Source organism: Chamaea fasciata, unplaced genomic scaffold, assembly GCF_029207755.1.
Source record: "Chamaea fasciata isolate MVZ Bird 193981 ecotype frontalis unplaced genomic scaffold, bChaFas1.0.hap1 SCAF_1, whole genome shotgun sequence".
Classification (NCBI taxonomy): Eukaryota; Metazoa; Chordata; class Aves; order Passeriformes; family Sylviidae; genus Chamaea; species Chamaea fasciata.
In genome coordinates, this window is record NW_027094086.1 from 4,181,584 (window position 1) to 4,204,681 (window position 23,098).

General features: G+C 39.8%; 1 protein-coding gene across 2 annotated transcripts in view; it reads left to right on the forward strand.

Annotated features, from left to right (window-relative positions):
* Positions 1-23,098, forward strand: part of SLC45A4 (solute carrier family 45 member 4) — a 62,924-nt gene that overhangs the window by 23,604 nt on the left and 16,222 nt on the right. For both annotated transcript variants that reach the window (XM_066175356.1, XM_066175348.1), the window contains one exon: positions 2,539-3,157. In XM_066175356.1, coding sequence (XP_066031453.1) covers positions 2,914-3,157 — 244 coding nt within the window. In that variant the 5' untranslated portion in view covers positions 2,539-2,913. The remainder of the gene's footprint in view (positions 1-2,538; positions 3,158-23,098) is intronic.

The window sequence follows — 23,098 nt, forward strand, 5'->3', positions numbered from 1 at the left end:
TGCCACTATGCAAACTTGCCAAATTTAAAATGAACTAGGAAAAAGCAGTAGCAAAAGATATATCAGTCTAAAATGAACATGAACACAACTGAGCAGGGCTTAGGGAAGAACTGAAGACCTTTTTGAGGCTCTTGTTTTTCTCTGGCTTTTGTATGAGTTGTGCACTTGGAGTCAGATGAAAGTGCTGCAGGAAGTCTAGCGTTATGCTTACCACAAAATTGACATAATGGAACAGTAATTCTCTGTTCTTTTAGATAAAACCTGTCGATTGTGCCTCCTCCTATTGCACTTGAACACTGTAGCTGCTTTTTCTGGCATGTTTAAAATATGCTGTTCTTATCTGTGTCAATTACAGCTTCAAAGTCTACCTCCATCTACCACCCATTATTCCTGGCTCTTAAATTATCTCATCACTCCCCATCATCTTCCACTTCAGAAATAACTTTTTCAGTCATCCCTTAAGAGCCTTGCTCAAATGGACTAAATCTCAGATATCCTCTTTTGTCCTGCCTCTTTATCCTTTCCCAGGACAAATGCTCCTGGCTTGGTGTCATCCTCCTTGCCATGTGCAGGCTGCCCCAGTGCATCACAGAATATTCTGGAGTGATGAACTGCCTTCCTCTCAGTGCCTCACCCTGGAACTGCATATGGAAGGAGATGTTTAGGGAAAGGGAATCAAATTCTTCACAGGAGGGGAAATCAGGAGTGAGAAAACAGTAGACTTTAAAGCCAGATTGTGCAGGAGAGTAATCCTTGACCCTTAGTCTGTAATACAGAATACATGTTCTGCTGATTTTTGGATCATAAGAGCTAACATGTATACTTCCAAATTTTAGTGAATGTCATGATGCCTGAGTCTGCCAGCAGTTAAACATTTTATGAGTACTCTGTAATTAAAATAATTGCTCCTACTCTTGAACATGTATTTTGTAGGCTTTACTGGCTCAGAACTTGTGTAATGTACGGTGGATGTGTTTTTTTAATACATGGAGTACTTTACATTTATGATAAACTACTTATATCTTAATTTCTGTTAATTCTGAGTGGGTAGAGAAATGCTTTCCAAGTCCTTTTTGTTCTAAGCTATTTAATGCTCATAGAAAAAAACTTAAAACTTGGTTTATAGAACTAGTTCAGGAAGTTATTTGAACTTTCTCATGGAATTTAAAGGTTTGTCCAGCTCAAAATAAAATTTTGATATTAATTTGTTGTTGAGGTGATCAAATATGAGAATCTCAGTAATCTTGGGGAGCCTGGAAGAAGAAAAGACGTGGACCAAAAAAGATGCTTTTGAATTGAAGAACAAAATATGTGCAATAAACAGCTTGAAGGAGGGCGTCAGCAGGAGGGAGTGCTTGATGGTGTTCTCGTGATGCACTTTTAGTAGAGCAGTGTCTCAGGTCACACTGAAACAGAGCTGCTCTTGTGATGTGCTTTAAACACAGAACATGACAACTGTTTCCTAAGGCTCAGTTTTCGGCTCACCACTTAATGATCTGGTGTGTGCTTGAGCCCACAAAGAGTTTTTGTTGCCACAACTGAAGAGACGGGGAATTGCAGCATGGGGACTTCTACTGAGGCCAGCTTTGCTGCCAGATCCAGCATTTCATGGAACCACATCCCTGAGGGGTTTTGTCCTGGGGTCACAGCTCAGTCAGCCCTCTGTGCGGAGATGTAAATATGCATCCTTCTAATACAAACTTCATGTAATCTGACTTTTTATAAGATGCTTTGTTTTCTTCTCCTAAGTGCTTAAACACATTTTTGATTGGCATGGTACAGTATTTGTACATCTGCTTAGATTTTGTCTATGACACAAAGGAGGGGAAGGTACAGAAGAAGCTTGTCTTACCTGGTTAGAATATATTTTAATAATTTTCATGTGAAAGATATTGTACCATTCTGCTTTCACAAATTTCACAGGATGTGGGAGTAAGATGCTCTGGTCTTGTGTGCAGAAAGAAGATGAATTCATATGCTGTGTATATCTTCATTAAAGTTTAAATATTTAAATATCAATCCTTAGTTATATTCATCACGGCCTATTTTGCTCATGCTTCCTTGAAAAATATCTTCAGTATAAAATGGTGTGATAGTTACTGCAAAGTAACTTGCAGCTTCCAAAAGTCTAAATGGAGATGTCTGTGTGACCATGGTAATTGATGAATCATCTTCCTGGCATAGAACTGGAATATCCTATGCTGTTTCTGAAATGCAACCTGCTTTAAATTTCCCAGAATTTAGTCTTGTGCTCGGTGTTCTGAGGATCTTGGACAAGTACCCTGACATTCTTCTGTGGCTTTGTGTAGGACCACAAACTAGAGGAACTGGAGTACAGTAAAGCATCATTTAAATACAAGGCACAACTGCTTTTCAATGGAAAGTGCAGAGGTAGGAGGGAACGTGGAATAAAGGACCCTGCGCTAGGCAAGGACAATGGAAAGCATGAAGCAGGAAATAGGTTATATGGTTAAGGGGGGGGACACAGTATCCTGAAAAATCCTATTGAAATGTTTAAATGCTTGCTTTTTGTTGCAGATTAATCAGCCACTCGATGGGGATTAACAGTGGAGCACCTCTTTGTGTCGCCTTTCCACCTCTGTGTAGCACGAATAACAACTTCAGTACTTCTTCAATAATAATTATGAAACTGGTATTAACTGAATGGCAATTATGGATTTTTAACTCTAACTCACAGTAAACCAGCAAGCCATATGTTGAAATTCCTACCAAATAGCTTTTCATTCTTAATGTCTCGTGTCTATACAAGAAGTTGCAAGATACCTGTTTGTACAAGAGGAATATAAGCATTACTTGCCTGAGGAACAGAAGCTGAAAGAGAAGACACCCTAACTTGTTTGTGGAGTTATGGTAGTATTATTTATAGAGATATAACAAATATATATATTTTTTATGGTAATGAAAATGGCTCCTCAGAATGCTGACTCGGAATCTATGCAAGTTCAAGATCTACCTGTGGCACAGCTTCAGAAACCAGAAAACAAGGAGAATGAAAGTAGGGAGGAGACCATTAGTGAAGGATCCATAGACCGGATACCAATACGCCTGTGGGTGATGCATGGTGCAGTAATGTTTGGCAGGGAATTTTGTTATGCCATGGAGACAGCTTTGGTAACACCTGTTTTGTTACAAATTGGTAAGTAAGTATAATTTCTGTGAGTTGAAGCTTTCTATGTATTTCTGCACTGATTGAAGTAAGGCAAAGAGGGAAGATGTGTCTGCTAACTAAAGGTACACAACGTGAAAAGGATTTTGGTGTTCTTCCGTAGAGTCTGTAGCACAGATTCAACTGTGTGGTCATGTTTAAATGGGAAGGCCTTCTCCATGCATTCATCTACTAATATTGCTTCCCTCTGTAAAAGTGTAACCTGATTTAATTATAAATTCTATACTATAAGGTAAGTGTTCTAGAAACTAGAAGCAATATTGGGGTATAAAGCATTGTAGTGAAGCTTTTTTTTTTAATTATGGAGAAATATTTCAGGTTAGAGTATTTTAGAATATCTAAACAGTTAAATAAATTTTTTTTCCATATACTACATTTATTTCTAACCACTAGAGTGTCTTGTTTTGTGTGATTAATCCACAGTTTATGGCATGTGAATAAACTATGATACCAATAGCCTTAGATGATAATGGGGGGAGTGGTGGGGTTTAGAATAGGAATAGTCAGTGTTAAATTTCATGGTGAGTATTGTCATTAGGTTTCAAAGAAACTGCTTACATTAGTAAGAGTATCTGATATTACCTTTATCATATACAGAAATTTGTCAGTCACATATCAGAAAATATTACACAACACGGAATGGAAATGCCAGACTGAGTGGGGAGTAAACCAACCCTGTGTGTGCGCTGTATAATTGTCTGTATATTTGTATATTATATGTTTGTTTTGACTTACCTGTGCAGGTGTGCCTTACAGCTTGCTCAGCTGTGGCCAAACAGAAGCACTCAACCAACTAAACAATAATGTTCAATGAATACTGTTTACAACATTGTTTAAAAATTTCCAGGTTAACATCTTGAATGAAACACATGGGGGGAGGGGTTGTTTGTTTGACATGAGAAAAAGGCATCTTAGATTCAACTTGCGAGCATGTGATGTACGAATCCTTTTATGCAGTCTTTCCACAGTTAAAAATGTGTTTTAAAATGAAATTGCCAGTTGGTTTATTTTGAGTGAATGGAGTGAATAATCAGTGCAGTTACTGCCACGGGAGATACTGATGAGTTAAGCCTCTATGTTTTCCTGAAAATTTTAATTTTCAAAGCTCATCAGATGGTCTTTATGGATCTATTGTTTGCACAGTTAAACAGATTCCAAAAAGCTAAAAAAAAAAAAACCAAACTTTTTCTGATCAGCCTGACTTGCTAAATAAAACACATGCATCTTCATCTAGGAGTGTTTGTAACATTCATAACTTGTTCGGAGGTTTTCCCGTTTGGGTAAGTTGAAAATTACAGACTTCAGTCCCTTGTACTGGCAGCATTGATGCAGTAATTGTCTACCATAAACTTAAAAACTTGCATCCTGCTTTGCATGGAGAAGATACCTGGTTTTGTAAGTGACATTTTTGTTTGTGCTGGCATTTGGAGATGATTCAAATGTATAGCTGGCTAAGCTGACTTTACCTTACCATAGGGTAAGGTCAGACAGTATAAATAAACCATTCTCTTAATTACTGACCCGTCTTCCAGTTTACATTTCTTTTGTGAGCTTTTCTAGCTGTTTCCTCCAGATAATTGAGAAATACCTCTTCCCTTCCTTCCCTTACCCCAGTGATCAAAATAACACTGGGATTGGGGGGAAGGTAAGAAGAGGGCTCCCACTTCTAGAAAAGCTGCAGATTGACAAAGTGATGTCAAAGTCTGTGGGGATGCTGCAATGATGTTCCAAGCCATAGAGACAAGAAATGGAGGTAGCAGTTACACGTGTCAGTGCTTTGGTAGCTAATTGAAATCTTTCTGCTCCGCTCCTGTGCCCTCAGCAAGGCTAAAAACAATGTTGGATTCACTGAAGGGTTAAGTTATTCACGGGTGACTTATCTGGTCTCCTCGTTGATTACCTCTTATATGGTTCTGTTTACCTTTATCAACCTCAACATCTGTCTGCCTCAGCATGAACTATATTTATTCCTCACAGGAGGGGGTTGCAATATAGCTGTCGAACTGATGTAATATTCCCTTTGCTGCTTGTTTTGGTAAAAGCAAAGATCAGTTTCTGTGAGATTAAATTGGCTCGAGAAAATATATTTGAGAATTGGCACCTGGGGAAGTGTGGTGACTCAATCAATTTTGCTTATAATATACTGAAGAACAAGAAGCCTTTTGGGTATCCAAAAAAAGATGACTCTTCACAGAGTGTTTTTAATATTAACAATTAAACTTTACAGTGTGTACTTGTGCTTTTCTGTACCTGGGAAAACTTTGGTCACTGAAATAATCTGAGATTCTTATCATATACCACCATGAAAACCTTAGGAACATTAGTATGGTGTTACACACTCTTTGCTTGCAAGTATTTGACTTTCTTTGCTGTTTGAGTACCCTGGATCAGAGGTGTAGTTATGATTTGGCAGATGACCAACCTGTCCTACTTGTTCTGTAACCCATGAGATTTTATCAGCAGAAGGAGATGGTCACTCAGATGGTCCCTTTCCAGTTCAGTGGTGGTTGAACTCATTGTGTTTAAGTTTCCTGAAGTTCTGAAATCTTAATAAGAGAACTGGAAAGCATCAGTGAAAGCTGTTTGACTCAATGCATACTGTGAATTGTAAGGTGCTGAAGCGCCCAGGTTACTGCACCACTGCTGAAAGAAGTTCTGATTTCTGACTTTAATCATTGTCTTTATTGCTATAATTGATGTTACATTGCTGTGTCAGAAGTGCAGCTACAAATCTATAACAGCCTTGTAGTCATAACTGGGCTTTAGTAGCCTAGCAACAAGTACAAGCCAAATATATATTACATGGGTTTTTTTAATTCCAGCTTGCTCTTTAATTTCATAGTATCTGCAGCTTAAGAATTCAAAATGAAGTGGTGAACTTGTTGAGAATTCAAACAATGTAAAATAACGCCAAATATGAGAATTCCACTTGGAGTCCAGATGGAATTATATTAGTTGACACTAGCAGAAGTTATAATCTCTAAAAATCTCCATTAACCTTTTTTGGAACCTGTTCAATAAGCAGTTTCTCCCAGCCAGCATTAAATTTTATCAGAAAATAAGCTTTCAGTCCCTTCAGAACTTAAGTTTTACTTGTTCATGAGTCCAAGGGTTTTGAGAAATTGAGTGATTCACGTTATTCTTGAGTATTAACACTGCTGTTTGCTTCCCCTGCACATAAACTGCATATTCCATAGGAGCAGGATGAGGCCTTTGTCTTCTGAAACATCTGGCACTTAATGCTGCTTATCTGTGAGAGGGAATTAAAATCCCTGCTATTGTTTATAAATGACAGTGTATTTTCTTCCATCATTAAACTTGGCTTCTAAGGATTAAGTCTCTAAAATCATCCCCATTTCATAAATTCACAGAAGATTTGGATACATGATAAAATTATTCTGCGCGAGCTTTTGCTTGTATAAAAGCAAAAGGAGGAGAAACCAAAGACTGGTGTGGTGTAAATAAACTTGCAGAAACTGTTTTTTGAAGCAACTTGTTCAGTGAAATCACAATACATTAATTCTGTTAAAAACACTTTAAACCATTAATAAATACATAACCTGGTAATTTCAGATTATTTCAACTTTAATTCAGACAAAATTTTGGTTTTAAACAAGATGTAAATCCATTTTAGTTCTTATGAAAGGTGGGATCCATGTACCTGTTAGGACTGTGGAAGAAAAAAAATACCTGTATTTTGTGGCTTGAGGTGGCTGCTGCTTTGAGCATGAAGAACTCACTGTCTGACTAATGAGCAGTGGTAGCTGTAAACATGAAATTTCACGTTTTATATTTAATATGATAAAAGCTTTGTCAAGCCTTTACTGTTTCTTCAAAGGCTCTTTCAATGCTATTGAGTTTTTTATGAATAGTTAATAGGCACAGAAGTGACTGTCAGCACCAGGGCTGTTCCTCATTCCCCTGCATAAATTAAATATATTTCACTGGTGCTCTTTAAAAGTGTCTATGTACATTTACGTAGTTTCATAAGGAGACATAAGGAAAATGAGTTTACATGTGCTGTTTACCTTTATAATGTCACTTAAATTTAGGGATGTCTGGTGTGCTGCAGGAATAGCTGTGGGTTTTATGCATTTCATATCTGAGTGCCTCTCTGTGATGGCATCATTTTGTTTTACTGTGAGAGTTAATGGGTTCTTGTAGTAAACATTGGCTAGTCTAACATTAAATATTGAAGTTGCTCATTTTAAGCTTAACCCTGAACATTAGTGTTGTTTTTAGGCAATTACACTGAAGAACAGAATTTCTGGGAATTGGATATTTCACTAGTAATTATTAGATTTTAATCAAAGAAAGGCTGAGCTACACAGAGCAGAATACTATAGATTATTTTTGTTTGGAAATCATTTCTCTCATTAGATCCTTTCAAATCAGCAGAAGGCTGTAGTTGCTCTAGTTTCTCATATGTAGGAAAGCTGTTCAGTGGTTTGGGCTGTTATTTTACAGCTAAAGCATTTAGATATAATATCTCATAAAAAATTATTATTTAACATTCAAAATTCATCCAGCCTAAAGCTTAGCAGACTGTGCATAAAGGGTCTTGAAATCTAGTTCATGTGAAATTGCCACTATGGAAAAAGTGTGTTAAGCAATAATTCAAACTGCTGATTCTGAGAAATCTCTGTGGTAGCTGAGAACTCATTATGCAGAAGAGATTCGGTATTCCAGAATGATCTCTTTTAGTTTGCAGTAGTGACTCTCCCCATTGAAAAGTAGTGTTGATACCTGCCTGAGAAGAATGCTTGTAGGTAAAGGGAGATTATGGAGATGTATTTAGAAACCAAGCATGAAATGTTACAGATGAATTGGCTTCTCAGTCTTTTTCTTCAAAGGAATTAAGGTATCAATTGCTGACTCAATTCACTGTGGAAACAGATAGCCTTCCTAAGGCTAAGCCTGAGATCAAAGGAAATCTAAAAACCTGAAAGATCTCTTGCGGAAGAAGGGAGCAAAGGGTTGGATGGGCTGTTAGAGGCTGCCTATAATTTAAGTGAAAAAGAGCTGAGTGGCTGGAAAGCCTCTTGCAGATGAAGGAAGCTCTTCAACACAAAGCAGCACTGAGTCTATTTCAGCTCAGCTTGAGTAGTTGAGTTTATTCCTCATCCTCTGCCAGAGGTTACATTAAGGTTATGTATTTTTAACTGCCTTTCTGCAAAGCTGCATCTTCCATTTCAGCTGTGTCCTACCTTACTTTGTCTTACCACGAAGAAACTGAGTTGCTATAACCCCTCCTTTGACTCCCAAAGTTAAATTCCTCTTCAGTCCGGCTGCATCCATGCTCCCAGGCATGGCTGCATTTGATGCTGAGAGTGAACTGAAGGATATGAATTTCTCTTTGAAAGAATTAATGGCTTGAGAGCTGACCTGTCCCAAGAGAGGGCTGTAACACAGCTAACCTGAGGGCAAGAACTGAATATACAGTGGATCCAGAAAACCTGGAATAATAAACAATTAAATCCTTTTTTCAGCCTTGTTAGCTTTAGAGTTAGTCTGTAAGATCATGTAAAGTTTGTATTCACATCTCATGTGGTAGAATGTACACAACTGCAAATACTGTGCCTGAGGCACATCTTAATTGCTCTATAAAATCTCCCCACCCATCTTTTTTTTACTTATTGACTAATTTTATGCCCACTAAGGGGTTGTGTAAGACTAATTTTACTGTACTTTTTTTTTAAACTAACAAGCAAGTCAGGCTTTCATATCATGTATCAGTCTTACATAAAATATCTTTTGACCTCGAAGCAATAGCAGCACAGATTTTGAACACAGATAGCCCTTAGTGGAAGGCTGGGTTAAAGATATATTTAAAGCCCTTTTAAAAGAAAGATGCTAGGGAACTGTTAGGATTTTTAATCCTGGGGGCAGTTAGGAGCATGTGGTTTATTTCCATGTGAAGGCAAATGCCATGTGGTTTGGCAGTTGTGCAATAGCTGTTTCTTACAGCATTTTTTATATCAATGTTCTGTTTTTCTTTAAGTAACACTGAATCTGGCGTTCAGAGGCACCACTGATAACACATGGCAGATTTTCAGCTGGGTAATGTGAGGATTCCTGCTGCCTCTAGGGTCCTAGAGACTGTGAGTTTGGATGAAAAGGCTTTCTAGGAGAGGGAAGTTGGTTGCAAATGGCTTCAGAGGCTTCTCCCATAGCATGAAATATGTTTCCTGTTACTACTTACCAGTAGGTAACTTTTTGTTCCCGTTTTTTTTTTTTTTCTTTTGGGCTGAATAAGCCTTGCTGGAAAAGCTGCTTCTAAAATAAGATTCATACTTACTATGATGCTGCTTTTTCCCATTCTAAATCTTTAACAGAATTCCTTGAGCTTTTAATTGTGTGCTGTGGGAATGTTAAGGTTGTTTGGGTTTTTTTTTTTCCCCTAGCATAAAGAGTGTTCACAGTAAAAACTGTTGAGTGAACACTTTGAATCCTCGGAAGTTTTGTTTTTAAGAGTTTGTGTGGTCTGAGGTTAGAGCAAGTGACCAGTATATGACACAAGAAATATGAACAGGTCTGAAAACTGTGGGCTGATAGAAGCAGCACAGTGGAAAGTAAAGCAAACTGTGTAAAAATACAGGCTGTCAGCAAAGAATGGAGGTTTAAAAGCAATTTTTGATTTCAATGTCACCTCTGTTCTTCAAATACTTTTTTTTTTTTCTGCAGCAATAGACATTTTAGTCTGTCCTTTGTCTGAAGAGCTTGAAGCCTCCAAAAATAATCACTCTCTCTATCCTTAGGTAGCTGCTTTTTCCTACCGGTAAACATTTCGTGTCCAGCATGCTGCCTACCTTTTATCTGGAGTAGCCAAGGGTTAGGAGAGGCTAAACTGTTTTGCATGACTTAGGTGTACTTTGAGATCTCTGTTCCCCTTCTTTGCCAAATTCCTTTTCTCCTGTCCAAAGATCTAGTAAAGCACAGAAATAAGGCCTAATCACTGTGAGAAGCTAATGGTGGTGAACTGGGTGTGGGACCATACTAAATTAAAGCATTCTTTTAAATTTTAATTTTCATATCAGCCAGTAGCATTAAATTCTTTTTTTTAGTCTATTGTAAACAGGGTTTTTACATCTCTCTTATCACTGGGTCACCAAATTGATTTGAAATTCTTTCCTCTCACACATACCAGACCCACCTTGTCGTGAGACTCAAGGCAAGCCTTTCTGCTGCTTTCAAGGGCAGTTCTAGAGTAGAAATGGGCAAAGATGGGAATAAAGGAACTGGGGGATCCCTGGATTTTTACTAAGATGTCCTGTGAGTAGAAGTAGGGACAGACTTTGGTCTCCTGGAAATACACTAAAATTGAGGGGTTTTAAACACACATTTATGCAACGTGTTTCTTAGCCTAAACCCTTCCTGTTAATCTGCTTTCCACCCACATGCCCAACATCTCTTTATACTTCTGTCCAAACACCCTCATCTGGAACAGGATGTCAGGAGAAGCCTTGAATGTACGTGCATGAGTTTTTCTGTGCAGAATTTGAGTTTGACCCTCGGCTTTGACTGGGAGGTAACTTTGCCATAGCAGTAACAGGTGAAACAGGATAGTGCTTCCATGCTCCTTATTACAAGGTAATTGCCACTAGGGCAGTTTTCCAGCAGGAAATTGCCTGTCCTTTATTATAAAAAGAAACCTTTCAGCTCTTGGATGGAGTTCTGGTGGCAGAGACTTGCAGATGCAGAACTGAGATTTGGATACCCAGCACTGGAACTGGCTACCCCACAGCTTACTTCAGTGGGTTTCTGTTGAATGTAGACTGTGAGTCAGGTTATGAAAAGGGAATAGCTGGGAACTCGTTAGTGAACAGGAGTCTTACTTTTCAAGGAAATAGAATTAAAGCCACTTTGGAAATGAAAAGAAAGTCAGCAGGCCAACTCATGTAATGTTTTAATATAGAATTGTCAGAGCAGCAGCGCCCTGAGCTTTGTTCCCCTCAGTCTCCTGTGTGCTTGTTGCAAGAGTCTTACTGTTGTGTTGTCCCCTCTGGGACCCCATTTAATCATCCTCTTTTCACCAAACAACAGTTGAGGAGGTTTCAGATATACTTCCTGCAGGCTGTTTCGCATGAAATTATTGGAAATGTTTTGTGCTACTGATTCAGTTTGATAATATTTAATACAAGTCCATTTAACTAAATAGAGAAAATCCATGTTATGGATTATGTCTGCATTGGTCTGGATAAATCTCCTATAGCTCATGTAACTCCATAAACATCTTCCAGTCCCTGAAGTCTTGAGTGGCTGGGTACAGAGCAGCCCAGATGCAGATTTTTCCAAAAGTAGATGAACCCAACTCTGTTAACATTTGGTGATCTTCAGTTGGAGCCTCCAGGTGAATTTTTTGCAGTGTAGTAGATGCAGAGCATGTAAACTGAAAAATTTGAATCTGAGTTTCTATTATTTTTAGGGAATGGTGACTGCTGGGCTACAGTTTTCTACAGCAAAGTTAGGTGCCATCTTTCCAGGCTTTTGAGAGTCCTCCATGTGAGGAGAGAGCTTCCACACTCAGCTCCAAAATGTCTCAACACACTTCCAGGGCAAGAATACTTTTCCACATGGAGGTGCTGATACAGGGAAGGATCAACAGAAAGGCTCAGTCCCTAGAGTGGCCTGGTTCTGTGCTTGGTATCAGCTTTGTCTCTGGCAAGTGTCCCATCATGAGGCAGTGCAATTGTTTTTATTATGCCAGTAAGTTTTGTACAACTTCTGCTCAGATCACCTTCACCTTGCATTTCTATCCTCCCCTGAATCCCAGTGTCTGTTCTTTCTGGCTCAAGTGGTAAACTGAGCTGGATAATTTTCTATGTGTTTTTTGTATTGGCCATATAAAAACATGAATTTCCTGCTTTTATCAGTTGTGCTGCTCTGTAAACAATGATCTTTCAATAATTCAGTCTATCAGAATTGAGCTTACCCCTCCCCCCCCGGGATAATCTGCAAATTCCAAAAATATCCTGCTTTAAATGAGCTCTTGATCTGGGAGTGTTTTAATACCTCTTACAAATGTTATATCTGGACACTTCTAGAAAGTAAAATGTTTCTTTGGAGAGCAGAGATCAAGTTCATGCCCTTAAGAGTTCATGTGGGTGGCAGGAAAATAAATATTAAATTACATATTCTAAAATTAATATTAAACTTGGGCACTCTGGGAAGAATCTTCATGAGTTAAAACCCAAGTGTCTCGGGTATTCAGATAAATGATTGTTTACTGGGGTTAATTAGTTGTAGTGGAGACAGTTGTGGTATTCGTTTTGTTTTCTTTGCCTGATTTGGAAAGTCAGAGTCAGTGTCCTACCAAGCCAGACATTTTCTGGCAAGGAAGAGTCATTACAGGCATACCTGCTGTCTTACATGGACTGCATCAGGTGACTTCAAAATGATTGTTTATTGTACTCAGCTGCAATTTAAACAATTTATGCAGCTATTGGATGTCACTGAAATATCGGATCTGTTGTTTTCTTCCAAGCTGCAGCAGAAAAGAAGAGCAGATGCACTGTGCTTTGCTCTTTTTCGCTCCCCTTAAGTCATTATTCTGCAAAACTTTAAACAAACAAATTTCTGGCTGCTAGACTTTGGTGTCAGTTTTTCACCTCTGTAGTGGTTCTGCACTACATGTGCTGTTGTAGCAAAAAGTTTTTGAGTACTGCTAATATTAATGCCTTTATAGTATAGAATCCCAAGAATGGCTCGGGCTGCAAGAAACTGTCGAGACCATCCAGTTCCACCCCCTGTCATGGGCAGGGAACCTTCCACTATCCCAGGGTGCTCAGAGCTCCATCCAGCCTGGCCTTCAACACTTCCAGGAATGGGACTGCCACAGCTTCTCTGGGCATCCTGTGCCAGGGCCTCACAGGGTAGAATTTCTTCCTAATATCCAATCTAAACCTATCCTCTAACACAAAGCCAATAATGCTTCCCTTAATACTGACCTTAAATAACAGCAGAATAAAACTTTGTCATCTGTATGAAATTAAAACAGAACTTAAATCCTTTTCTTTCCTTTCCTTTCCTTTCCTTTCCATTCCAACCAGCAGAACTGTGCCAGAAACACAGTTTTCAAGCCCAAACTGGCTGGCCTCTCAGAGGTCATGGCTAGACCTGTGGTGACCAGCAGTGTTGACTCCCCTTCCTCAGTGACTTTCTGGGCCCCCCAGTGTGGTCTCAGTGTGTAACAGTGGAGAAGCTCAGGAAGTGCATGGGGGAGCCTTCAGGATATTTGAGGTTGGCATGAGAAAATAAGATTATGTAATCAGTTAAAAGGCTGAGGGTGGTTGTTTCTCTGTAATTTAATTAAGCAATAGCCTACCAAGTGCTCCCCCTTCTCTGAGGTAGTCAAAGTCACGCATTGTAAATTTTGTGCCAGGGACTCCATCAGTCAGGAGAGCAGTCAGCGTGTGCCAGAGGTTATGGAGATAATTGGAGAGGAAGGTTATTTCTCTGCACTGTGTTCCTACCCTGTTGATGTGGCAAATGTGTTTAAAATAAGTTTTCAAATGTTTTTAAGCTGTAACCTTCAGGAGAGGAGTTTGGTACAACTTTGTCAGGTATGAAAGGATTGCCATATCTTGCAAATTATTTAGGTTAGAATCTTAAAAATTATTCAGGTTCTTTGTTGGATGACTGAATAATGCTGACTGAACGTAGACTGTGTGGCTACACCTATAACATATATATATAATTTGTATATATGTATAAATAACATTTATTTAACACATATGATAATATATACATATATATAATATATAACTTATTCTATTCTTTTATAGTTTAAATGGCAAGAAAAAATTACATGCAGAGTGATATAAAAGAAAACTGTTTTTCACAATATAATAAAAGTACTTGTCTGGTTGTTGAAGTAGAGTTCTGTTCTGCTTTCTCCCCTGTGGGGTCTAACTCTCATAATTTGCACATTGGGAAAGGAAATGTTTGCTGTCTTTTGTGCTGGTTGTGCTCTGGTTGTTTAACTTCAGGTTTTATTGGTCAACTTACTCTTCCACATGTAGTTTCACTGACTGGGCACCATAATACATGTGAGTAAAGATCACATTTAAGGATCTGCAGTGTTATTCATCTTGTATTATTACACTTTATTCCAGACTATCAATTCCTGTTATTTGGTGCAAAAGGACTCCATGGATCTCATTATCCTTCATGTACAAATGCAGTTTTATAATTTTTAAACAGCTGAGTGAGGGTGGGGGAACCACATCTCTGGGACGCAGTGAGTGAGTTATTTGGAGTGATGCCTGAGACTCTGCTCCAGTTACTAAAATTTCCTATGAGAGCAACTCTGTATTATGACCATGCAAGCTCAAAATACTAAGATCAAGGGGCTTATTAATTAGAATTTAGAAGACTTCAATGTGAAAGCAGCTCTTACTTTTAAATATCCCCTGTACATGTATAGAATGTGTTTCATGTAAGTTACTGTTCAAGCCAAAACATGCAAGTTAGGAAAGTTTGAACGTTTGAGGCAAGTTCCATAACCACCAACACTGTCTTTAATCATCCCCAAAATTTCACCTGAGAGGATGGTTTCCTATAATGCTTTACCACAAGGCAGGTGGTTGGTGGCATGAATACCTACAGAGAAAACCCACATTTTTTGGCAGAGAAAATCTTGTTGATTAAAACTCTCTCCCTGACAGTCCTCGTTCTTATATCTAGAGGTTGTTACAACCTCTGGTGAATTGCAGTGTTTATCCTGGAGCAATGTACATGGAAAACTGTGCCTGCAAACTCCAACATGCTGTTCATTTGTTGCAGCAAACGGGGAAAGCGCTAATAGGATTTCTGTTCCGCTTGATGTAGCCACATGAGGAATTAACCTCAATAAAGGCAACTGTGTAGAGGAATGCAGTTTCTCTTTAGGGGCTTAAGATAGGTTATTTGCAAAATTCGCCTGTTTGGGATTTTTTTTTAAAGCAAACAATGGATAATGAGTTAGAAGAATCAGCGCGTTCCTTTATATATTCATTCATAGAATTCAGCAACACTTTTAAAACAGCAGATAATTTTAAAGCAAATACTGTGTTACCACTTTCTGCTGACTTTCTGGTAGAGCTTCCCAATAGCACAGTTGTGACCAAAATGATCCCAGGCAGAGTGTTTATTCCTGTCATAAACAAACCTGTGGTCCAAAAGCTTTTAGAAAGTCCAGAGGGTTGATTTTTCAGCATGGTAACAATTAACAATACACTTTTTGTATGCCTGTCATGAGAATGGTGCCTTTTTGGGGGGCTTTGAGTATTGAAAAGGGAAGTGAAGCACTTTGAGACTGCATGATGTCAATGGCCTAAGGAGTGTAGGTAGGATCAAGTTAGCTTTTTTCTTTTCTGGCAGTTTGAGGGGAAAATGGCTTTTGTAACAGGAAGTGTACATTGGGTAGCTATAACATTTATCAAGTATTACGGTTTTTTCTGTTGGGTCAACCAGGGTAATTATAGGAGGAGCTGCCTGCACTGCCTCCTGACCCTTAAAAGAACTATGAAAATGTGATCCCAGCTGAAATGTAAAGATCAACTGTCTGGTCACTAATCCCCAGGAAGAAAAAGGTTCTCAGATGGTGTCTGCAGGGGTACACAGGCCAAAAAACACCTCCTTAAGTCACTGTTTTCATGTGACTTCAAAGCATGTAGTCAAGTCTAAAAACTGGGGAAGGAAAGAACGGTTTTTATCAATGTGCAGAGGCAAGCTCCTTGCATTTCACTCTTGAGGCTGGAAATGAACTGGGTTTTTTAGCTGCTTGCAATTCAAGGGGGCAAATATTGTGCTGACCGGATTCTGTCTGGCTGCCTCCTCAACAAAAAAAATACTTTTTTGGCTACCCTCAGGTCTGCTTGCCTTCCTTTTTCAAGTTCTGTTCCTGGATACACTGAGCAGATGCCATACTGGACTATGTATATGCCAGTCATTTGTTTGGCAGGGTGAACCAGATCTGTTATGATTCCCTAGGATTTGGGAGTTGGTGGGGTGGAAGAGACACATCAGAGAAAACTTCTGCTGCAGTGAATAGGAATTAATATCTTAGTGATGCCTTCTAGCCCAGTGTTTGCTACAATGGTGGTTTAGAAGTCTTGGCCATGAGCAAGTCCCAGAACATTTGGGATCTCCTAGCCCTGCTGTTCATCTTGCCCTTGCTTAGTTATGTCAATCAGGCTTTCACCTACCCTTGAGGTCTGGGTAGAGCAGTGTGGAATGGTACTCAAAGCTTCCTTTGGGCACAGACTCCTTGCCCTGTGGAGCAGAACAGCATCAGAGCAAGGAGGGCACAGGCTGTACCTACTGCTGCCTCATGATGCTGCTGAGCAGCCCCTATTGATTAGGTCTCCCTTAAACCAGTATGATTTTAATTAAAATCTTGTTCTTAAGGTGAAAAGTTGTTTGTTGACCATACTTTTTTAGGAGGTGGGTGGGTTGCTTCCACCTGGATTAAATACCCAGAGTTAACAGTTCAGGTTTGACTCTACTTGGAGTTAAAACTAGGGGTTAACATGAATTTTTGGTTGGGATTTGACTCAGCTGTGTAAGTAGATGGTCGTATTCCAGGGTATTAATGTGTTAATCACTGCAACAAAAGCTCCACTGTTGATTAACAGAACAGGTTGCTGAAAGATTTTCTGTTGTGTGTGTAAGAACCTCTTGGGTTTGGGAATTTTCAAGGAATTCGAGGCAAAGTCCCGTGTTTATAAATTTGTCAATATTCTAGTAACAGTGACGAAAAACCCTATTGAGCTTTGGATAAACTGGGATGCTGCATCTCTTCAGGCAACACATGTCACAGTAATTGATGTGTAATCTTGCAGCCAGAGGAGCGGGAAGTGCTGCAGCGTTACGTAATGCGCCGAGCCCAAGTGGGGCATCATGTACGGCTGATGCCTTTTAATTACATCCCATAAGGGCGAGGGAAGGATCAGTGTGGTGAAACAGCTTATTGATTGCTGCATTCATACATGGGCCTGCATACATTTAGACACTTAGGAGCGAAGGGAAATTGATGCTGATGTTGTGTGTGTGACCTTTGAGTCCTGTGTCTGCAGCTTGCTTAACTGGGCAGCAACAGGAGACAGGCTGGGAATAAATACCCTGACATTGTGAAGTCAGCCTTGGGTGGTTCTATGATACAGAACACAACCTGTGTTTTTCTGGAACACTGAAGAAAGTTTTCAGATTTTTACTTGATGTAAACACCTCTGTTATACCCTTAAAACTGCTCTGCAGTGGTGGTTAAAAAGAATTATTTTTTTTTTATTAGTGCTGGTTCAGCACACTGGAAGTTGCATCAGATTTAATTTATATTCCATTTCAGCTCTTTAAACACGGTGATGCAAATTTCTTATTAGTGTCAAAGTGATATATTTCTAAATACTTGTTAATAAGTGAGAGAGCAAGAAAAGTTAAAAACAAGTTTCCCAAGAGCCAAAAAGGATGGCACAGATAATCTAGAAAACTTGAGCAAATCAGCTTCAGCAGTAGATGGGAGCCTTTGGCAATGTTGTGTTTCCTTGTTCTTTCTGCCGGTTATTTTCCTGCCGCAGCATGGGGAAAGCTTGTTTGGCATTCTCAGTGTTTGAGCATAAAAGGTTCAGCTTCTGTCTTAAGTAAAGCTGATACTTTACACTGTACCCTGGCAAAAATACCGTAAGTTTGATAAGGATATAATTCAGTGAAATCTATAGGAATTGCTCATTAGCTACAGTTAAAAAAATTCTCCAACAGCAGTTGATTTTTTGACCTTTCCTTGAGCAGGGCAGGTCATATGCATTGCTTTTGATTCCTCCGCAGCAGCAGGAGTAGCAAATAAATCAAGTAATAGACATATGTGTCAATATTGGATAAGGAAGTAGAAGACTGGATTGCTATAAAGGCAGTAAGCTAGAAACAGGGTTCTACCTGAATTAACATAGGTTACCTCTGTGGAAGTAGGCTAGTAGGAGGGTTAGAAACCTTAAAATAAATAATGGAAGCTTTAAAAGCTATGCTTGGCAGCATTTGTGATCATGCTAAAAGGAAAATCACATTTGCCTGCCTACAGATCAGCCCATGTGTTCTCTCTCTGATGCCTCAAACCTCAGCTGTTCCCAGGCTTTTGCTTCCCCTCTCCCCCTTCCACACATACCTTTGGCTCACTTCTCTTAACATACGCTTCTCTTTCCTGACACAGCACCATAAAACTGGGTTATAAACCAGAAATTGTCAGGAAAGCCGCATAAACCTTTCTACAACTTTGGCAGAACAGCCGTGCAGCAGCAGAGCTTAATGAAACACTAACGACTCCCACAGTTGCCAAATATGAGAAGGGGAGGACAGTTGTAGGAGGTTGAGAAGCAATAATTGAGCAGAGACAGAAAATGGGAGAGCTGGATGATGAAATCCTTTAAGAGGCCTGTCACTTATTTCCTTGATTCCATTTTCCAGAAGTGTTATTTAACCCACCATGGTTGCTGCTGTCGGGCTATTGCATAGGGAGTTTCAAAAGGCAGAATAGCTTTGCCAGGAGGAGACATTACTCTTCTGCAGCTTAAAAACACCTCCAGAACTCTGTATGTGAAACACCACGCTAATATTTCTGTACTGAAGCTGTTGAAGAGCAAGGGCTTTGTTTTATTATAAGTTTAGCTGGTCTTTCAAAATGGATGGCTCTAGTCTAGGTGCAGACATGGTGTGAAATAGTTTCCAAATTTTTGGAAGTTAATTCTGCTGTAACAGTGTTGACTTGTTCACATCCAACTCCCAAGGAAATCTAAAATTTGAAATACAGGTTTTAAGGAAATGTCAGACAGTTTTCCTACATCTCTAACCTAATGTCATCATTTTAATTTTCCTATTAATTATTTGTTCCTTTCTCTGATGTAGATGCAGATTTTGTCTAGAGTCCTGTATTAATGATAGGGTGTGACTAAAGCAGAAATGTGTGTGCATTTTAGAGGCCTGAATGTACTGCAGAAGGTTTGAATATCACAGCAATGCAGGAAGCAGGTTCCAGTCCTAGAAGACAGACAGTTCCCCAACCCTCTCCCCTGCAAAGTGTCTCTTTGGTCCTCTGGGTTTTTCCTGACCATTCCAGGGTGGCTGCAGCTGACTTCTGCTGGTAGTTTTGGAAAGAATTTTCTGCTTTTTGCCCTTGGATGTCAGGTTTTTGCAGTGGCATGATTTTCATGTCTCTGCAATATTCCTATTAATTATTTGTTCTCTTGATTATCACTCTCCTCAGTGCCCATAAACCCCATCCAATGGAGAAATTGTACTTTATCCCTCCACTCTTGTGTCCCACAAAAAATTCCTTGTTTGCACAGAGGAGGCAGCCCTGTATATCATCCAAAGCAGTAACAGAGCAGCTGAGAGAGATGAGAGCTCAGCATCCCAGCCCTTGTGCAGCTATCCCTGCTGACAAGAGCTAACCAGGAGGGGGACGAGGGAGCGGAGAGATTTCTTGCAAGTGGGTGATGTTTGTGTTCCTGCAGTGTTGGGCTTGCAGAGCACACGTACTCCCGCCTGTGAGATGGGGATATGTGCTGACAGCTCGTGAATGTTGCAGGCTAAGCACAAGAGCTCTGATTCGACAGGCACAAGAGGAATTTCAGGATGTGAATTTTACCAGTGGGAGGATTGAAGCCACAGTTTTGAGATGCTGTTTACGCAGTAGGTTGTTCCTGAGACACTGATCAAGATGCCTGACAGCTTGCCGGGCAATCAGTTTAATGTAGGAAGCTAAGCAGCAATGAAAAACCTCACAGTTTTGTTCTGAGTATTTCCATCTGCTCTCTTGCAACTGAACTGAGCCCTGTGAGCACAAGTATTGGTCAATTTTTCACCAGTGTTGTTGTGCTGTTTGCTGCTTCTTCCAAGCAGCTTCTGAACAAGCACTTGGCTTGAGCAAGTGCCTTATGCAGGCTGTGCAGGAGTCATTGAAGGAAAAGCAAAATTTTCATCTAAAAATCCTATATCAGCTTCATTTCTTCTCACCCCAGCAGCTGTAAAATACTGTCACATTAGGAGTGCAAATTAGGGACTGTCTCGTCCCATGTGCTACCAGACCCTGATTTCAAGAAGTACTTAAAATTGTTTCCTTCTTAAAAGCTTGTACTGTCAGTGCACAGATCATGGTAATGAGCATCAGGAGAAATTACTGTGCTTTTTTTAAGCCTTTCCCTGTTGGTCAGAGTTCCTGTTTCCATCCAGAAGTTAGAATGTGGTTTCTCATGGGTGCAACAAACTCTGTATACAAGTGCTGACTGTACCTCAGTAGTGCTCAGACTACCAGTCAGGCCTATTCCAGTGCATTGGTTCAACATATGTTGGCTCAGGTATGATTTCTCTGGCAGCTCAGGGTCCTACTCTATGCCATTAAAAATCCTAAAATCTGAGGGCAGATAGCAAGAAGTAAAGAATATATTGTCAAAGTTTTATGATGTCAAAACAGGCATTGCAGCTTGTTTGCAGTTTCTCTGGGAGACACAAATGTGTGGCAAGTCTATTTTTATTTTAAGTAGAAGGGAATGCATATTTGGCTGAATTTACGAGATTATTCTGAAACCCCTGCTCCTCATATAACTCCTCCAAAGCTAAACTGCTTGAGTTTGCAGTGGTTCCTATAATTTTTATGTATAAGATGAAAAACAGATACCAGAGTTTGAACTTTTTCACAGCTTTTTGACAAGCATTGGTTCTGCTTGGTACGCTCCTTAAAAATAGTCTAAACAAAGCAGATTGTATAAGCAATGCAGTTTTAAACAGATCAATGTGAAATATTTTTAGCAGCACGCAGTATTTTATTCAAGGATGAAATTGTGGAATAGAAAGCATTTGCAGGGCATGACAGCTTCTTGTGTTCGTTCAGAAATTTGTATGGTGTTTATTTAAAGTATATAAACAAGTCTCTAGGTGATGATTTCTAACAAATGAAAATAGGACCTTAGCATCCTATTCCCATATCAGATCTTATTGTTAAGCTTATAAAGAACTATTTTTCCCCCAATAGAACTTATCAAAAAGAGATTTTGAATAGAAACTGCTGCATGTGACTTAATCTTTCTTCCATGTAACTCGTGACCTCACGCAGCCCTTAGACTGATGGTGACACAGTGAGCATTTCCTGTGAACTGTGAGCAGTGCTGGTCCCACTATTGTTGGGCACTTTTTTTGTCTGGGAAAAAACAAACCCTTATTTACTAGAAGCCAGTGTCCTGTTTGTTTGTAGCTGGCTGGGAAATGCCATATTACAAGGATCTCAGTGGCAGTCGTCGCTCCTAACAGAAGCTGTTGTTGTGTTTTGCCCTTTTTCTCACTGATTTGTATGAGACTTCTGAGTCTGCCTTGTGACCTGCTCCACATTCATTTCACGCCACAAATACTAACCTTGTTTATCCAATATGTTTTTTCCCTCCTCGGTGTTTCCTCAGATTAGCTGTCAGTGAAAGGCTAAATAATAATCCTCCAGTTATTATTCCTCCCCCGTGAGGCCACCAGACTGCTTTTCCAAGTTGGCGGATGGTGGTTTTCTGTAAGAGCTGCTACCTGGCAAGGCAAGTGTGGAGGTGGAAAATTACAGACAAAATAAAGGAACAGCATTAAATTGGTAATGGGATGCAGCTGCTTGGGCCTTTGAGCCTGTAAGTGAGTCTCAGCAGCCTTTGGAGAAGGTATGTGCTGCATGGAACTGCTCTTGACCATACAAAATCAGTCCCAGCCGAGCCGTGGTCTGTTCTAGGGGGATGCAGCAGCCCTCAGCAGTTGGGACATTTCACTTTTGGCTGTAAGAGGCTGTGGACAGGCTGTCACATGGATGACAGTCTCATGGCTGTGCTGCCTTGAAATCCAGTCCAAGCCAGCATCCGTGCATCTGTTGTTCACGTCAGAGACTGGATGCTGCAGGGCTGCTGGCCCAGCACGTAACTACAGCCAAGTTTATTTAAAATACACCCCCCAGCTGAGTCCTTGCCACTGAATGGGGGGGTCAGAAGGAACTTCTTGGTGTCAAAACATTCTGTCTCTACGTTTCTGCTTACTGTTGTCTTTGCTGCCTCAGCTGCCTTCTGAACTGTCTTCCCATTTTAAAATACTGCATAAAATGGTGACATTCTGTAGGTTTAGCAGCATACATTTACAAAGAAAGGAACCATTAGGATATGCAATTACCTTCCTCGACTTTCTAACGCCCTTGCAGACAATTTTCATCAAGTTTCAGTTTTGGAGCTCGTTCTTGTGAGGCAGAAAACCTCTGGAAGACTAAGGGGGTGTCTGTTGTTTAAACACAGACACATACACACATATATACACACAATTTGTTTAAGTATTTCAATTTTCAGTCTTATTTTTTTTGCTTCTCCTGCCAAATCACACACGCCAACCTAAATATGCATATCATGTATGCAGACATTCAAGATACTAAAACCAGAACAGCCTCTTTTAAGAGAGGAATAGTATTTTGTGGTTGGAGTTCTCATTGTCTGTCTGGAACATTCTCATTTATATGAAAATGTCTAACACAAAAGCAAGCTACTGTTGAAATGATGAAGGTCCTGCAGACTCTGCCAGTGTGAAGGGTGAATTTGAGGAAGAGCATCTGTGAGGTACCTTTTGAAGTCTCACTTCATGGGACAGTGGAGGCCATGCTCAGTGCCTCAGAAAGCTCTTTCCTAGAAAACTCCTGGTAGAACATGGCCGTGAGCTTTACAAAATTCTGATTTCCCGGCAGCAATGCTGAGCACAGACATCAGAGGTGAAACCTAAATCTGTACAGAGAGAGAAGACTCTTCTGGAGTTGAGAGCTCTTCAGACTTTTGGTTCACTGGACAGACTGAGCTTATCAATTACATATCTCAACCAAGGAAATTCTGATGTGACAATCTCACAGTTTACATACTTACAGTAAAGCCATACACGTCACTTAAC